We start from the raw sequence: 19,468 nt of genomic DNA, 5'->3' as shown, positions 1-19,468 counted from the left end.
AACATTGTATTTGAAGTGCTGTCAGCCTCTGTGTATCTATGGTTTTAGGGCCCTACTCACATACACTGGGAAAGCACCCGCCTCCCCCCCCCCCCCACAACATACCCAGGGGTTCAGATGGGATGGCCTTCCCATCGAGCATCCCCCTATTTGCATAATAACACATTAGTAATAACAGAGGCAAGAGGCTCAGAGATTGCAGTACACTTGGCAGAGGATGGCAGCCTACTTTCTATTGCCCTGATTGGTATTCTGCAAAGTGCTTGTTTCTGGACAGAAATTGGGACACAAGTTCCAGTTGGCAAGTACAAATGGTGTAAAGTGTTTCATTAAATTTCAGTTACCTCAGCTCAACTGATCTATCCCTAAAAATGTGAATGTAATGTTCTCACATTGCTAAACTGAATAACTCCTTAGTTTTTTTCCTCATTGCTGTCATCAGCACTTGCAAATTAGACAAAAGTTCATCCAAGAAATAAATAAGAAGGTTTAAAAAAGTAATGTTAACTTGTTTATATTAGGTGGCACAGTGGTTAGCACTGCTGCCTCACAGCACCAGGGACCCGGGTTCGATTCCCGGCTTGGGTCACTGTCTGTGTGGAGTTTGCACATTGTCCCCGTGTCTGCATGGGTTTCCTCAAGGTGCTCCAGTTTCCTCCTATAGTCCGAAAGATGTGCTGGTTAGATGCGTTGGCCATGCTAAATTCTCCCTCAGTGTATCTGAACAGGCGTCGGAGTGTGGTGACGAGGGGATTTTCACAGTAACTTCATTGCAGTGTTAATGTAAGCCTACTTGTGACACTAAGTGGCACAGTGGTTAACACTGCTGCCTCACAGCGCCAGGGACCCAAGTTCAATTCTGGCCACGGGCCACTGTTTGTGTGGAGTTTGCACATTCTCCCCATGTCTGCGTGGGTTTCCTCCGGGTGCTCTGGTTTCCTCCCACAGTCCAAAGATGTGTGGGTTAGGTTGATTGGCCATGCTAAATTGCCCCTCAGTGTCAGGGGATTAACAGAGTTGATATGTGGGTTTACGGGAATAGGATCTGGGGGGGATTGTGGTTGGTGCAGACTCGATGGGCTGATTGGCCTCCTTCTGCACTGTAGGGGTTCTAATAAATAAATGTAAGGAGTGGAGTATTTACTGCAGTGCTGCATTATCTGACAAATCAAAAAAGCTTATACTTTATTAAACCTAGTGGAATGAAGGCCAACGAGAAGTTTGAGTTGTTTGTTTTCCAAATGGAGGAGGTGAAAGCAGACCCTGAAATAATTCTAAAGAAGTTTAGGAACGTTTGTCTTCCAGTAAAAAATATAATACTCGACAGGCATGCGTTTAATTAACAAACCAAAGAGCAGATGAATCAATACTATCTGATATGGCCACCTTGAAAATCTTTGGGAAGAAATATACATTTGGCAGCCTTACTGATGAGTTAGTCAGGGATCGAATTGTCTGTGTGGTCCACAGCAATCTTGTACATGAACAGGTGCTGCAAGAGAAATATTTAACCCTTTAAATAGTCATTAGCATCTGCATGTTAAACAATCAGAAAAAAGCAGTCGAGATTTTAGGCTGGAAACAGAAGTTTTCAGGGAACAGGGTACGCCCTGCCCCAACTGCAGTGGCGATCACCTTCAGAATAAAATAGCATATTTTGCATATGGTAACCACTGCAATAAATGTGGCAAGTGGAATCATTTCACAAAATGCTGCAGATCAAAACCGCAGTACCCTTCCTTTGCCACTAGCCACATTGCAGCAGCTCAGCCCTCCAAGGTTCGGAGTGTCAGCAAGGTGAATGAATTGGAGCTCAGCCAAAGCAACTAAACCACTAAGCCTCCAACAACACTTTACTGTGAGTGTCGACACTGCCACAGAAAAGGATGAGATTTTCACCACCTTGAACATAATTTGCAGCAATGCAATACTGAAGGTTAAGATTGACATTGGAGCAAAGTATTGTCCATCTGAATGTTACGGGAACTAGACCCATATGCAGCACTGGACTCCAATTCCAAGGTGGACCTCATAGCTTATGGTGGGCGGACAAACCATCTGCCACTCTCCGCTGCATGCAGGGCAGTTTCATGTAGTTGACCAGAACGTAAGGTCACCGTTATGTCTTTGGAACAACATTACACTTGGCTCATCCAACTTGGTCCAGAGGTGCATGCTTTACAACACCAAGCACCAGAAATGATAGAATACAAAGCGTTTCTCAATAGTGAACATTATTGGTAAGTTACTAGTAATATACCACATGAGACTAGATGACCCAGAACCACCAACAGTTTGTAATTTGAGAAGTGTACCAATGAGCTGCATCGGATAACACACTGGGTGTCATAACTCCTATAGACGAAGCCATAGAATGTGTTTCAGCAATAGAGGCTATAGTAAAGAAAGATGGCACAATCAGGCTATGAATTGACCCTGTGCACTTGAATAAAACACTGCTCAGACCTCATCATCCTGTGAAGACAGTGGAATAGGTGATTGCCGACATCCAAATGCTAAGGTTTTTAGCAATGGGTGCGAAATGTGGGTTCTGGCAGATCCCTGAAACTTACCACATTCATGTCGGTGATAGGCAGATATTGTTTTCTTTGTATGCCCTGTAGAATCTCCACTGGCAACGAACTCTTCCAGGAATGCATGGAGCAGTTCTTTGTAGGCCAACCCTGCAAAATCATCGTCAATGTTTGGGGTGGTATTATGCAAGAACATGATGAATGTCTTTGTCTCAGCCTTGACAGAATCAGGACCATACACCTGAAGCTTAACCCTGCAAAATGCAGATTCAGGGTCAACCAGGTCCCTGAGGTGGGTCATTTACTCACAAGCAATGGTGTGAAGCTAGATCTAGACAAGACAACAGATATTCAACAGGTGGTTATCCCTATGGACACGCACACTTTACAGCACTTCCTTGGAATGACAAATTATCTTTCTAAGTTAATTCTGTATTATTGTGAGGTCACTGGACCTCTTCATCAACTCCTCCTGGGCGGCACGGTAGCACAGTGGTTAGCACTGCTGCTTCACAGCTCCAGGAACCTAGGTTCGATTCCTGGCTTGGGTCACTGTCTGTGTGGAGTTTGCACATTCTCCTCGTGTCTGCGTGGGTTTCCTCCGGGTGCTCCGGTTTCCTCCCACAGTCCAAAGATGTGCGGGTTAGGTTGATTGGCCATGCTAAAATTGCCCTTAGTGTCCTGGGATGCGTAGATTAGAGGGATTAGCAGGTAAAATATGTAAGGACATGGGGGTAGGGCCTGGGTGGGATTGTGGTCGGTGCAGACTCGATGGGCCAAATGGCCTCTTTCTGTACTGTAGGGTTTCTATGATTCTATGATCCTCCATCGGGACATCGAATGGTGCTGGAAAGTCCACCACACAGCAATCGTCCACAGACTCACTCACAGCCCCGTCGGCATTACAATACTTTGACATTCAAGCACCCATACATGTATTAGCAGACACCTCAGCAGTCTGTATCCAAAATGGCAGATCAATAGCCTTTGCATCAATGGCCCTCACTGATACTGAGACTCATTATGCTCAGATTGAAAAGGAACGCCTCGCTCTAGCCTTCGCCTGTCAGAAATTTCATGACTTCATATCTGCTCATCCTGCAACTGTCGAAACTGATCATCAGCCACTCATAACTGTGTTTAAAAAAAACTCTTCATACTGCGTCTGCACGACTGCATCATGATGCTAAAGCTACAACGCTACCATCTGTGTGATTTACAAACATGGTAATGAACTGTATTTGGCTGATGCCCTCTCCAGAGCTTTCTTACCCGCTGCAGACCAGGCAGATCATGAGGAAGACATAGATTTATGGCAATAAGAGGTGTTGATTTCTCATAGAATCCAGGAACTCAAAGATGCCTAGCAGGCGGACATCACATGAAGACAGCTGCACAACGTCATCAGGAGGGGCTGGCCAGAGTCTTCAGGGGAGCTTCCCCACAAGCTTTGCGTTTTCTTTGCATTCAGAGATGAACGAACCATACAGGGTGGACTGATACTGCATGGTCAGCGATTCAACCCCCCTACTTCTCTTCAGAGGTACTACACCTAACACCTTCACCAGGGGCACCCTGGGTTGGAAGCAACCAGAGACAGGGCCAAGGAATCATTATACTGGCCCTTCATGTACGCCGACATGGAGAGGGAACTCTCCAGATGTGCACTGTGCAATGCACTTAAGCCACAAGAAACAAAAGAACTGTTGCACTTACTTCAAATCTTAGACTTCCTATTGTCATTGTCAACAGCTATTCAAATGGAATGGTAAATAACATTTGCTTTCAGTCAACTTGTATTCTGGGCGGTTTGAATTCCATTGCCTGCCATACATGACGAGTAACACAGTTATCATCAAACTCAAAGGACACTTCACCACACACGGCATCCCTCAGCGACTCATGGCAGATAACGCATGCCAATTCATTGCCACTGAACTTAGAAAGTTTGCACACACATGGGACTTTGAACATGTCATGAGCAGCCCCTATATCCACATTCCCACCACCTAGTGGAATGTACATGACGCTCAGCTAAGCATCTTCGAGAGACATGTGCACAGGATTGCACAGATCACTATGCTGCATTCTTCAGGCTGCCAAATCCACCACAATGACCCTTTTCCAGACACACCAGGAGCACATTTCCTATTGCTAAGGCTTAGCTACAGCCCAAACCTGAAAGTAATGTGAATGAGAGCTTCATGCAATGCCAATTGAAAAGCAAAATGCACTGTGATCAAAATGCCCACAATTCAGTCCTCAAACACCTGGTCAAATGGTCAGGGTCCATACTGCTTGTGATCATAAGCACACAATCATGCCACACTGCCCAACCAAACAGTTACACAGTAGCCTCAGAGACAGTGCCCATTATATACACAACTGCCATCACCTTCTACAGATATCAGAACCAGCACCAATAGATACCACAGTACTCCAGTCATCCAGCTTACAACACCGGTCCCCTTCACAATGGACATGCAGACTCCTCCAGGGGTCTATGCAGCAAGCCCTGCACCCCTGAGTACACTTACAGGGCACCAGCCTGAGAAGACCCACAGCCTAGCCAACTGGCATAACCACACACTCAGGACGTGTGATCAGACCAAGCACAAGGTTCCAGGACTACATCACCAACTAGTCTACAATTGGCCTTCGTATCTCATCTTTACACAACAAAAAGGTTGGGAAAAAGAAGATGTGATGGGCTATGCACCAGCTGCAACAGCTCTATTCATGTCTCACCGTATGTAAATAGTTATGTATTGTTAGCCTGTTCAATCTGTATGATATATAAGGGTTCATACACAGTTAGTGTCTGCACAAACATATATCTCAATACCACCAGTTGTCCCAACTTAAATGGGGAAGATGTAGACCGAGTGGTCACGTGATGACAAGACTGTTAAAGGGTCGTGTGTCGGGAGCCTGGAGCTCTCTCCAGCATGCAGGCAGAGTACAAGCATGGAATAGCTGTTCAACTCGTGAATAAATTATTGTTTGTTACAAGTCCTTGGTTGTTAGTATTTGGGAACCTGGAGCTTTTATAGTGAGACAATACAGTGATCTATCTCAATAATATATTTTTAAACAATCATATCACCAGTACACAAATCATGAACTAATTTCTCAGTGACACACATCGATGTGTGCAAGGAGAATTTGGATTTATAAAGCAACGTTGTAACTGGAATGCTAAGTCAGGGAAGAAAGAGGATTCTGGAAGCTTATAGCTGGGAGCTGAGATGTTTTCTACCTTTGTGGATGCTAAAAATGGAACGATGTTCCTTGCTCCAATATGAAGGAAAAGTGATTCTGTGATCTTAGGAAGGAAAATAAGCATTGCATTTTGTTTTAATAGAAGAATTGATTTGTCCAAGTGAGGAAACAAGGTAAATCTGGAATTGTTTTATACAAATCTGAACACTCTTATCTTCTACAGACTGGTTTGGAGCTGGCTGCATTCTGTGTTATTTCCAGTAAAGTATTTTGTGAAACATAGGTTAATCTATTTTTTTAAAAAGTACTCTTCCCAAAAATGTGCCTCTCAAGTCCATTTTGGATCATATTCTAATAACAGAAATGTGAAATCAACACAATTCATTTTTTTGTTTTCACGGAAATTTCTATTGACTTTTGGGAAGCATTGACTCTGCATTCAAATATGGATTTACTCCAGGGAAAATTAGTAATATTGGCTCTAAACTTGGAGCGGCAAGGCACCATTACCAAACATCCAAAAAGTTACAATACATGCATTCATTCAATTTCGAAACTTACTTGAGCAGATTTGTGTTACTGGGTTCACCATTTTGTTTGAAAGTTATATGTTAAGAAATAGGGTCACCATTCAGTAGCTATATTTCTGTGCTTGCCCAGACAAATGAACTTTACAAATTAGATTTTAAATCACAAATTCAATGAGGGTTAAATGGGCAAAGAAAACATACTTAAAATAAAAAGTATATTGAGAGAAACATTTTCAAAACAGTTTGCCATTTTACATCTTATTTAAAATATGCTGAAAAGGAGAAAAAAAAGGAATGTCACGTCAAATTGGGGATGTGGGAAAACAGAGCAGTGAAGAGAAAAAAATAATTGTGCATTTCGAACCAGGATTTTTGTCAGAAACCAGTTTCCTTCAATACTAGAAAGCATAGTATTAAGAACAATATTTTTTGTATTGCTTCACCTGGTTTTGTTTTGTCAGCCAGTCATCCACGCAGCTGATGTGGGCACATGGGACATGTAAGCAAGATGGCAGTCAGTGAGGAACAAAAAACTTGAATTTTTATAGCACATTTCAAGACCTTGGGATGTCTCAAGGTGCCTTGCAGCAAATAAACCAGTTTTGAAATGTAGTTACTGTTGTATGTATGAAACATGGCAGCCAATTTGTGCACAGCAAGCTCTCATAATGTGCTAATGTCCAGCTCACATGGCTTGATGTTGATTGAGGTATGAAAGGACACTGGGGTCCAGGGCAATGGGGAGTTCCCTGCTCCACTTCAAAATATTGCAATGGGATCTTTTACAGACATTTGAGAGCTAGGGCAATCAATGTCTCATTCAAAAGATGGTGGGGGCGATTCTCCCACCCTGCGGCACTGCTTTTTTAGTGCTGCGGCCCTGGAGACTTGAGCTGAGGCCATTTTGTGGGTTCCCTGCTGGATGCCGTGGCCTCCGCAGTTCCCCAGTAGCCGGATTTAAGGCGCCGTCAGCTCCGCACCAGAAATCGGCATGGAGCTGAACAATTTATGGAGGTGGTAATTTGAATACCATTTAAACATCATTAGCAGACCCAGGACTGAAATCTCTGGACCCACTCGCCTCTCCCACCCCGCCAGGAGTATTTCACTCCAATGGAGTTTAGTATAGCTCCCCACTCGAGTGAAGGGGGAAATTGAGGCACCCAGAGAATCAGGTTGGGGGAGTGCCACCTTGGCATTGCCACCTTGGCAGTGCCAGTCTGGGCCCTCTGGCACTGTCCAAGAGGCAAAGTGCCAACTCCCAGAGGAGTTGCTCCCACTGGGCATCGGGCAGTGCCGAGGGGGCAAGGCTTCTGGGGGGCAAATGGTGGGGAATGGGGTGTCCTGCTGCCACTCTGCACTTGAGTTGAGTGACAGAGGGAGGGAGGCCAGTGATTGGGGCTGGCCATTGGGGTGAGGGGGGGTCAGCCTGCTTGGGAGGGTTGTCGAAGCTGGCGGGGGAGGGTGGAGGAGTTGGGATCGGGAGATCGGGACTGCAGGAGGGGGGGAGCGAGGGGGGTGTGTGAGGGGGGGGCATGGCCGAGGCTGGCCCGGACATGTTCAAGGGAGGCCATCAATTGGGCCGTGGTGGGGCCGGGGGTGGGGTCACATGGTCCGTGTTGCAGGGGTCATGGGGCTGGCCAGCGACTGGGAGGCTGGCAGTGTGGGCTACTGCGCATGCACCGATCGCGGTGCTGACAGAGTGGCACATGCACAGTGGCCTGCTCAGCGCTATGCTACCGGCCTCTCCAGCAAGAATAGGCCCTGCCCGCTGATTTTTGGAGTGGTTTACGCTAATGTACTCTGCAGTGCACAGAGTGTGGGAGATTCATTTTGAAACTCCCACTGAAAAATACAGCGTGATTTATTCCGTTTTTACGCAAATTTGACACTGAGAATTCCTTTGGGAGAATCACCCCCGCCACCTCTGGCAGTGCAGCACTCCTTTAGTACGGCACTGAATTCTCAGCCTGGATTATGTACTGAAGTCCCTGGTATTGAATTTGAAACTAAAAGCTTTCTGACTCAATTCCAATTAGGCAATTCTAATCTATATGATCGTGAGCAGATGACTTGTAAAATGGACTTATCAAAGTATTAAGACCAGTTAGTTTGTAATCATTGGCACAGATTCTACAGTGGAACAAATAATTGATTCACTGGACTTTTCCTTTGATGTGGAGATGCCGGCGTTGGACTGGGGTGAACACAGTAAGAAGTTTAACAACACCAGGTTAAAGTCCAACAGGTTTATTTGGTAGCAAAAGCCACACAAGCTTTCGGAGCTCCAAGCCCCTTCTTCGGGTGAGTGGGAATTCTGTTCACGCCAACGCAATTTAACATGGCCAATCAACCTAACCCGCGACAAGAAGTGACGTTACACAGCCCTCCTGTAAATGGTGGGAATAAATAATTCCTGCAGCATAATTAAAAAAACAACATACATTCAAAAGGAAATATGCATTTCCTTAATCCATATCATTCGAGGCAGTGAAGCTATTTTAGTCACATGCTAAATCCCATAATTTTCTCTTCTGAATATTGCTTATTTTGTGGTATTGTAACCAAAATAATCAATTCCTTGTGGTTTCTCCATAGATTCCATCAGTAAATGTGTGGCTAAATTGCTCTTCAGCTGTCCACAAAAAGGATTTTACTGTCTGTACAGTAAATCCAGTTTCACCCTCAGCAGTGAGCAGCCCCATCTCTGGATCTACATCATGTTTCTTTTCCAACAGGTGAGTGCCTTTTTCCATGTTGTTTTGATTTTACCTTACTAAGTTCTTCAAAGGAATAACGGAGAGAGTGGGAAAAAGTAATACAGTAAATGTAATACACTTTGATTTTCAGAAAGGCCTTTGATAATTTATGATGTAGTAGATTCATATAAACATACAAAATAGGAGCAGAAGTAGGCCACTCAGCCCCTCGAGCCTTCTCTGCCATTCAATAAGGTCATGGCTGATCTGTTTGTGTTTCAAGTTCCACATTATCATCTATTCCCGATAATCATAGAATCCCAACAGTGCGGAAGGAGCCCATTCGGCCCATTGAGTCTACATCTACTCTTCGACAGAGCATCTTACCCAAGCTCATCCCTGTAACCACACATATTTACCCCAGTAATCCCCCTTACCTACATATCTTGGGGCACTAAATGACAATTTAGCATGCTAATCCATCTAACCCGCACACCTTTGTGCTGTGGGAAGAGATATTCACTCCATCTGACGAAGGAGCTGTGCTCTGAAAGCTTATGGTATTTGCTACCAAATAAACCTGTTGGACTTTAACCTGGTGTTGTGAGACTTCTTCCTGTGGGAAGAAACCAGAGCACCAGAAAGAAACCCAAGCAGACACCGGGAGAACGTGCAAACTTCACACAGTCACCCAAGACGGAAATCAAACCTCTGGATCCCTGGCACTGTAAGGCAGCAGTGCTAACCACTGTGCCATTGTGCCGCCAGCCTTTGATAATCTTTGATTCCCTTCCTAATAAAAATCTACCCACTTCTGCCTTAAAAATATTCAATGACTCCCGCTTCCACCACCTTGTGAGGCGAAGTTCCAAAGTCACACAACGCTCTGAGAGAAAAGAATTTGCCTCATCTCTTGTTCTAAAAGGGTGACTCCGAACGTGAACCCTAATGTCAGAAGTGGTGGAAGGAAAAGGCTGTAGAGAGTATAGAATGGGGGTTACAATTAAGCAACTCAGACCAGTGAAAGGTGGGGAGTGGTATTACACAACAAAATGAGGCAGGGGCCACTATTTGCATGTATTTGGACTCTGAAATCCGAAATACAATTTCAGAAGTTGTGGATCCGGCATATTACAAAAAAGGTAAAGTGGCACTGGAGAAGATGCATCAAAGCTTTACAATGACGATACTGGAGCAGAGCTTTTAGAGCTATCGGGAGAAACTGACTAGACTGGGGTTTCTTTCTCTGGAAAAGAGTTGAGGACTTTAAATTTTGATAGCGTTTGATAGGGCAGATGGAGAAAAGATGTTTCCGTGTGGGAGAGTAAAAACTAGGGGTTATAGCCATAAAAGTCACTGATGAATTTAATGAAGAATTAGTGAGAAACATCTTTACTCGGACATTAATTAGAATGTGAAACTTGTTACTGTTGAGTGTGCTGGGCATAGCCCCTTTAAGGGAATGGGTGATGTGACCTGGGGTATGGGGAGAGCTGGTTGAGAACTGCCCTAAGTGGGCAGTCAACATTTGGAGTGCAGAGCGGGTAGACTAAATAAAAGATCTGTGTTCCCTGATGCCTGACTGTGGAGTAGTTCTTGAGGAGACACCTCAGTACTAAAAGATTTAACAGTTACCACATGGAGTAGGTGAACAGAATAGTTATGTAGATGCCTTCATGGGGAAACTAGCTAAGCAGAAAAGAGAAAGGAGTAGATCAATATGCAGATATGAAGTAGGGTGGGAGGAGGCTTGTGTGAAGGATAAACACCACTCTGTTGTTTCTGTGCTGTAGATTCCAGATATTCCTATATAGTTTTCTCATCTTGCTTTCATTCCCCCCAAATTTCTCATGCTATACTCAGTCCCCAAATTGTATGAAATTGACCTGGAGTGAATTGTCAACCAATTCTCCCCTTCCAGCAGAGAAATTCCACACCTCCACCTGATGTTTGCCCTGATTGCCAATTTCACAGGAGAGATGTTACTTACATCTTCTCCTTCCTATGTGTTAGAAATAATCACACATCAGACTCAAAATGCTGGAGCATCATCCAGTGTTTGTCTAGCTGCTCTCCATGTGAAATGATGTATTCTTACATGGCACATGACTGCAGTGAGGCAATGAAAATGGCACCAGCCCTCAAGATATTCACGTGACAATTAGTTCCCAGCTCTTTGCAAGTAATTTAACAAGGGAACTGTGTCCACTGCAAGCTTCAATTCCCCAACAACATCCCCCCCCCCCCCCCCCCCCGCCCCCCCCACCGCCCGACTTATAATTAAAAACTGGTCTTTTCCTGAACTTTAATTATCATTACATGTATTGGCTTTTCGCAAAGATTTCCTTTGGCTAAACCCGATGAAACCAGTTCTACTGGCCTGCAGGTTCAAGCTCTGTTATCTTGCCTATCATATTCTTAATTCACTCGTGCCTTTGGTCAGAGCTCACATTTATTGTAATTCGGTATTAACTATTTCTAACCTGCATCAATCATCACGCGAACCTTATTTGAAACTGCAGCTCCTCGAATGATCTGTTTCCATGCAGATTCCTGTTGAATATGAGATTGCATCTACGACTTACTGTACTGGACCTAGATTCATATCCATGCCACTTCTTTATCCATTACACTGTCATAATTACCATCTAATCTTAGCACCCTAACTCATTTATATTAGTTTTGCCCGGTCATGTGCTTAGTTCCAACAATGCCAATTGTTTTGTTGTGTGTTCTTACTGAAGTAGCCTGTTCAATGCACCCAGTGGAATTCAGTTAATCTCTCTCACTGTTTCTCTGCTATTGCTGTTGTTCCCGGTAATGGCTGGCCCATAATGGTCTAATATCTGTGCCAACATACTACAATACACGCGATCCTGCAAGTAACCATCCAGAAACACAAAATCTCAGAGCCAGGGTGCTTGTTGCCTTTCAATTAACTCCTGTAACCAATGTTTATTTAACAGTGCTAATTTTTTGACATTAAAGAGCACATTCTTGCAGTTTAGTGGAACTGTAGTACGTATTGTTTTGCATAGCATGATGTTCCTGCTTGATTTTTCTTATCTATGAGTGATAGAATGAGATATTTGCTCATAATTTAATAAAAATAGATGCGTGGGCACATGTCCTGCACATTTCTTTGTCGTTTTTAATTAGTTTGAAATCAATTTGACTGTAATTTCTTTCAGTTAAATAACTGTTTTGAATATTTCTTCTATTATTTAAGGAAGTGAAAGAAACCCAATTGCTTGACTGGTTTATAGAAACTGCCCCAGTAACAGAAAACACCAAAGTACCATGTTCTAAAGCCATGCTCTATATTGAAAATGTTTTATTTATTAGGTTAAGGTTTAAAAGACCAAACAACAGTATTTCAGTGGCTTAAACCAACAGCTTCTAAGATAGCTGAAAATTTGCATGACAGTACCCTACAAATTTTAAAGCCATTAAAATGGAGTCTGGCTGTCTAGAAAAGACGTGGAGATGCCGGCGTTGGACTGGGGTAAACACAGTAAGAAGTCTCACAACACCAGGTTAAAGTCCAACAGGTTTATTTGGTAGCAAAAGCCACTAGCTTTCGGAGCGCTGCTCCTTCGTCAGGTGAGTGGGAGTTCTATTCACAAACAGGGCATATAAAGACACAAACTCAATTTACAAAATAATGGTTGGAATGCGAGTCTTTACAGGTAATCAAGTATACTCGCATTCCAACCATTATTTTGTAAATTGAGTTTGTGTCTTTATATGCCCTGTTTGTGAACAGAACTCCCACTTACCTGACGAAGGAGCAGCGCTCCGAAAGCTAGTGGCTTTTGCTACCAAATAAACCTGTTGGACTTTAACCTGGTGTTGTGAGACTTCTTACTGTGTCTAGAAAAGCCCATCAGAGACTATCAGAGGAATGTGAATGGCCAATCTCCTGAATCATTCACCAAATATCCAGACAATTACCTGTGAATTAAACTGGGTGGGGGAGAAGCCCTTAGATGCAATTACTTTGGACAATGGACCTAGGCTGAGACGGAAACTCTTCCAGCCATAATGTAATCATTTCTAAACCATGGACGTGGAACCAACTTCCAAGACCATGTTTGGGTAACTGGTCAGTTGGTGAGAGGGGATCATGTGATGAGCCAACGAACCCCCCTTTTTATTTTTAAGAAACTGCTTTTCTCTAGACTACAGATGCAGGGAAGAAGGATCTCTCTCTCTCAAATGAGGAGTGGGAAAAGAGATGAATCATTCTACCCTGGTTGTCACGACAGGAATCAGTATGTATTCAACCTATGACTTGAAAAAATAGCTTGGCAATCTGTGGCCAGAATCTTCCCAAAAATGGAGCGTCGGCTCAGGCAGGAAAACCAGTGTGAAGCTTGCAGGCTGCACAGCCGGCTTTTCTCGCCATATTGAACAGTACTCAGTGCAATTTCAAAGGGGTAGCGAGATTCTCACAGCCAGCTGGAGGGGCGGGGCCTGTAAAAGTTGGAAACACTGAGAATTCCAAGATCAGAAAGGGTACCCAGATTTCTGATTTAAATAAAAATCATCCCCCCTCCCCCATTGGACACCGACACCCCCCATGGAGATGGGCAAACCCCCACTGCCCCCCATGGATAAGGGGAACTATACAATGGAGCTTCCCAGAGGGCCTCCTTGCTCTGCCCCCTGTCAGAGTGCCTGGGGCAATGCCCAGGCACATCTCTCAACACCCGAGGACTATACTTACCTAGGCACCCCCCGTGTGGTCATTCTCAACTGCTTTTCGTTTTTGAAAACAAGCAGTCCTTTGTGTTGAAATGATGTCACGCTGGCCGGGTGGGGAGTTAGGATGAGGGCGGAAGTAGCAGCGTCAAGCCAGCTAATGTGATGTTAATTCATGCAAATCAGGCTCGTGCCCTTCCTGGGTGTGAACATGATTATGTCACCGGCGGGGGTGGGTGGGAAGATCTCATTCTGAGAACTCACGGGCACAAATCCTGTTTTTGGCCTCCCGCGAGATTTAGCGGCCATTACGGGATTTGTGCTCATGGTCAACGGAACCGTTAGATCATGGCCACAGTTATAAGAAAAGAAAGGAATGCCTGATGTTTCACCATCCTGAGCTCCTGTTGCAGCTTGTGGACCAGAATAAAAAGTTTTCTCACCAATGAAATTTCATTTAACCTGAGGCTCCATTTGCCTATGAACCATTATCTGTTGTGACTTTAAACGGATATTACTACATCTGTAATAGACAATAAAACTCTTGTATTACACCTTAACTTTCCAATATATCATTCAACTTAGTGAGCAATGCTGAGAGAAATCTGTTAAAACACACACACACACACACACACACTTAATAGATAAAAATATTCCTAATGTACGAAAAGAAAGACAGCCATTTTGTGGTGGTCTGTTCTGACTCAGATCCAAGAACTTAGAATTAATTTGCACACTTCCCTCACCGTTAACCATAGGATGTTGCTATTTAGACCCTGTGGGGTAAAGCAACAGGCCATCTTCAACATAGCTATACATTAACAGTGAAATAATATATTTACGATCACATAGAATGATCCATAGAATCCCTATGAGGCCATTCAGCCCAATGAGTCTGCATCGACTCTCCAAAAGAACATCTTACCCAGGCCCTTTCTGCTTTCCCGTATTTTTCCACTTCACTTGTATTTCTTGAGCTCTAGCTGCACTGCTAAGTAATTTAAATTACAGTTTGTGATTTTCACAGACTTAATTTGATCATTCACTTTGAGTTCTATGCCCACAGTACAAATGCAAAATCACTGCCCAGACTTATAGCAATGGACAATGATGTGCTATTGTTGGGAATTTTCTTTTGCCAGCATTAGTCATAGCTGTTCCAAGCCTTGTTGCACAATATTTACTCAGGAACTTTCCTTACTTTAATTTCATTGTTTAAAACGAACTGCATTTGTTTTGATGAAAACCATGCACATTTAAAACTGATTTACGATTTTGAGTGGAGTGCGGTTTTCACATTTTCCATCAATATCTATGGCTTCTTGACTTTTGCAGAGCTGTTCAGCAAGTCCCTTGTCCTCCCAGGATGCATCAGTACAAATTCTTAAAGCACTATGGGAGAAGGCACAGCTGAAGGGAACACACAACTTTGAAACAGCAATGATCCAGACAATTCATTGTAAGAAGGTGAATATGAATATTTTACAATATGCAATTATTTAAAAGAATATGTAACAATGGTTATATATTCTAAAGTGTGATTTATATAGTGTGGAATTTGGTTATTTTGGCATGCCTTCCGACAAATTATTCACCAGCTCTAATGCCCAAAGTTTGGACTCTCAGTCAAAGACACTTGACCATCCTCTTTCTCGATTGTCAACTTTTAAATTCTTACTTTAAAATTTAGCGTGTTACTTACATGATTGCCAATTTATAAACCAAGAATTTCATTAGAAATTCTACCAATTCGCAGCCATAGCTGCCAATGTTCTACCAATCATAGAGGCTGATTGGAAGGCTCCATTAGGAAAATCCTAACAATAATCTTTAAGAACAATACACTTCCAGAAACAACAATTACCTTATAAAACATTCAAACTTTCCTCAATTACCCAGTTTCCGAGTTGTTATACAAAAGGTTACCTCAAATCCCAAAAATTGGTTCACTTTCATTCTCGGAAGAGAAATAATTTTGAATTGAATTTGACAGCAGAGTGAACTTGTGAGGATTGACATGGACAAAGGCCAGTCAGGAAAAAACACACAATTTATATTGTTCTTCCAGCTTGGTTTAATTCACTTGGAAAATAAGCAAAATCCTCAATTGTAATCAATCACAGGTCGTGTATAATGAAGGCAAAATTGAGTTGTCCCCTAGTACAGGAGACATAGTTTTAGTTAAGTAAAATTTAGTAAAACAATCCTCTTTTAACAATTTAATCTCCAGTTTGTTTTGAAACCTTTCGAAATAAGCTACAGCAATGCTCACCAGAAATTCTTTAGGAGGTGCAGATTGATGTTCATTTTGCCAGCTATTCAGAAGTAAAATGAGTGCAATATAAGCCACTTGCTGGGCGCGAGATGATGTACCTGATATCCACCAGCAGCATAGCCATTATCATATTGACCCCCAACTGTTTCTTAAAAGCAGCTTTGGCCCAATTAAAATGTGCAATGCAGGGGTCTCTGGCTGTAGTAAAACCTACCTGACAAACTGAGCAAACATCCACCAGTCTTGAACTAAGGATCCTCTGACAAGTCTACAGCAGTCCAAGGAACCACTGGGGGCAGTGGAAGAAAGACAAAGGTAAGGTTTAAAAAAGCTACCAAATATGAAGCCTGGAAGAGAAGGAGTTCTTCCCCTGACATCACATCAAACTGTGTCATGGTCAAGATACCGATTGTCCCCATGCCCTGGGCTTCCACTGAACCTTCAACTTGAAGAAGGGCTAACAAGATGTGAAAATGTAATTAAATACTTGTACAAAAGATATATATTAGGGATTCCAGTCATGTCCCTCAGCACAGCTTGTGGGAAAAGCAAAGAATTTGCTACCAAGAGCTGAAACGCTTCCTCCATATTTGTCCCATGAACCTTCTTCCTTCCATTAGTACACTATCAGGGCCAAGCTTCTGAACCCTGCAATCTGGCTGACCTGGGTTCTACTGGCAATTCCAGTCCTAGTTAATAAGGATTTATAGATTTGGGAGTAGTATATTAGCATGCATAGAAGATTGATAAATGGAAAGGAAGCAAAGAGTAGGCATAAATGGGTGTTTTCAAGTCGACAGGCTGGGGGCAAGTATAGTGCCAAAAGGATCAGTACTGAGCTTCAGCCATTTACTAACTTATATGAAGAGACAGGGAGTAATCTAAGTTTGTTGATGATACAAAGCTAAATGGAACTGTAAGATGTGAGAAGGACACAAAGAGGCTGTAAAAGATATAGATAGGTTAAGTAAGTGGGTAACAAGATGGCAGATGGGGTATTATGTGGGGAAGTTTGAGGACATTCACTTTGGTCATAAGGTTTGAAAAGCAAAACATTGTGGGTGGCACAGTGGTTAGCACTGTTGCCTCACAGCGCCAGGACCTGGGTTTGATTCCCAGCTTGGGTCATCGTCTGTGTGGAGTTTGCACATTCTCTGCATGTCTGCGTGGGTTTCCTCCGGGTGCTCCGGTTTCCTCCCACAGTCCAAAGATGTGCTGGTTAGGTGCATTGACCCGAACAGGTGCCGGAGTGTGGCAACTAGGGGAATTTCACAGTTACTTCATTGCAGTGTTAATGTAAGCCTTACTTATGACTAATAAATAAACTTTTACTTTACTTTTTAAAAGACATGAAACTTGTAAGTGTTGATGTCCAGAGACTTGCATGTGCTTAGAAAGGAACACAAAGCATTTGGGGAGGCAAATGGCACATCGTCTTTTATTGCAAGGTGATTGGAATACAGGAATAAAGAAGTCCTGATAGAATTTTACAGGGTTTTGGGGGAACCACACTTGGAGTATTGGGTGCAGATTTGTCTTCATATTTAAGGAAGGATATACTAGCATTGGAGATAGTACAGTGAATGTTCACTAGATTTGTCCCTGGGATAAGATGATTGTCGTATGATGCGGCAGAGTAAATTGGGCTTATATACCCTGAGGTTTAGAAGAATGAGCGATAACCTCATTGGAACATGTAAGATATTTGAAGGAGTTTTTACAGGGTCTTCACTGAGTGATTGTTTCTGCTGACTGGGGAATTTAAAATACGGGGCACAGTCTCAGGGTAACAGGGTGATCTTTTAGGACTGAGGTGAGAAATTTCTTCACTCAAAGGTTTGTGAATCTTTGGAATTCTCTTTCCCAATGGTTTGTGGATGCTTCATCATTGGGTATATTTAAAGCTGGAGTAGACAGACCTTTGGTGTCTCAGGGGATTAAGGGATATGGGGAGCAGGCAGGAAACCCAAGTCTAGAATTATCATATTGAATTGCACAGCAGGCTCAACAGGTCTACTCGTGCTCCTATCTCTTGTCTACTTACGTACCTAGCTCCATTGTCAAGGCACTGGACTTTTCTCATTGACTGATATATATGGTAGATTTGAATAGGTCAACAAAGTATATACAAGGTGTAAATTGGTCTTTCCTACTTTTGTATAATCTCTCTCTCATTCACTGTTTCCCAGTCCCTTGGCTTGTATGTCTATCTGTCTGCCTGTTTCACTCACTTTTTCATTGTTAATTTCAGATAATCAGTTACAGACAAATATAAAATTGACTTAACCTCATAATTAATGCATTCAGCTGTTGCCCAGCTGGCTAAGGAATAGAATTTTAGTAATTCTACCACAAAAGACTATGGAGGCCAAATCACTAAATATATTTATATGGAGATAGATGGATTTACATAGAATCCCTACAGTGCAAAGGAGGTCATTCGGCCCATCGAATCTGCACCAGCTTTCCGACAGAGCCCAGTCCATGCCCTATCCCTGTAACCCATGCATTTAATCTGTTAATTCCCCTAACCTGCACATCATTGGACATTAAGGGGCAATTTAGCATGGCCAATCTGTCTAACATACACATCTTTGGACTGTGGGAGGAAACTGGAGCACCTAGGCAAAACCCATGCAGACACGGGAAGAATTGGCAAACTCCATATTGACAGTCACCCATATCTGCACTGTGATGCAGCAGTGCTAACTACTGTGCCATTTGCCACCACCACTGTTTCTATACTATAAAGATGTCAAGGGGTATGCGGAGAGTGCATAAAGTATGGTTGAGATAGAGGATCAGCCGTGATCATATTGAATGGCAGAACAGGCTTGAAGGGCTGAATGGCCTACTGCTGTTTCCGTTTTCAATGTTTCTCTGCTTACGAATCGAGAATTCTACTTGTACAACTGTCGGTGCAGAATCTGCTTTATTTCTCTTAGTTTTCTTTGACATGCCCAGCTGTTTTGAGAATGAGTCTCACGCTTCATCAACTGACTCACCCCAGATAAGGTAAATAAAGACGTTTCCTACATTTGAGCTGGCCACGATTCTCCTCATATCAGGAAATGCAATACAATTCCTTTCAGCCAAACAGATTTATTATGCGCAAAATTAGAGATATTGATCGCATCCAACCCATAATTCTGCTCAGAAATCATATTTTGGAGAGGAGCAGATTTCCAGACTATTAAATAATCTTCTATGAATCATGTACGTGGACACAGTAATTCTCCCACCACGACTACACATGCAATAGCCTCTCCTTCACCACCATATATTTCTTCATGATTTATAAAATCTTTGGTGACTATGGATTGGATTTTTCAGTGTGCGCTGAGTCCCCCACTGTATTATTGTTTTCAATGATATTGTTGTTCCTCTTCTTGCATCAAATCTACATTAAAAAGATTCACTACAGTTGAGCAAAAGAAGACAAGAAATAGGTGCAGGAGGTGGCTCTATGCTCCCTTGACTCTGCTCCATCACTCAATATGATCA

The 19,468-nt window shown here is 42.9% G+C and overlaps 1 protein-coding gene across 1 annotated transcript in view; it reads left to right on the top strand.

Moving 5' to 3' along the window:
* Positions 1 to 19,468, top strand: part of veph1 (ventricular zone expressed PH domain-containing 1) — a 242,208-nt gene that overhangs the window by 189,367 nt on the left and 33,373 nt on the right. Inside the window, exons 10-11 of the mRNA XM_078208325.1 lie at positions 8,885 to 9,024; positions 15,025 to 15,156. Coding sequence (XP_078064451.1) covers positions 8,885 to 9,024; positions 15,025 to 15,156 — 272 coding nt within the window. The remainder of the gene's footprint in view (positions 1 to 8,884; positions 9,025 to 15,024; positions 15,157 to 19,468) is intronic.

This window comes from Mustelus asterias, chromosome 3 (genome assembly GCF_964213995.1).
Source record: "Mustelus asterias chromosome 3, sMusAst1.hap1.1, whole genome shotgun sequence".
Classification (NCBI taxonomy): domain Eukaryota; kingdom Metazoa; phylum Chordata; class Chondrichthyes; order Carcharhiniformes; family Triakidae; genus Mustelus; species Mustelus asterias.
This window is presented reverse-complemented; position numbering and strand designations above follow the sequence as displayed.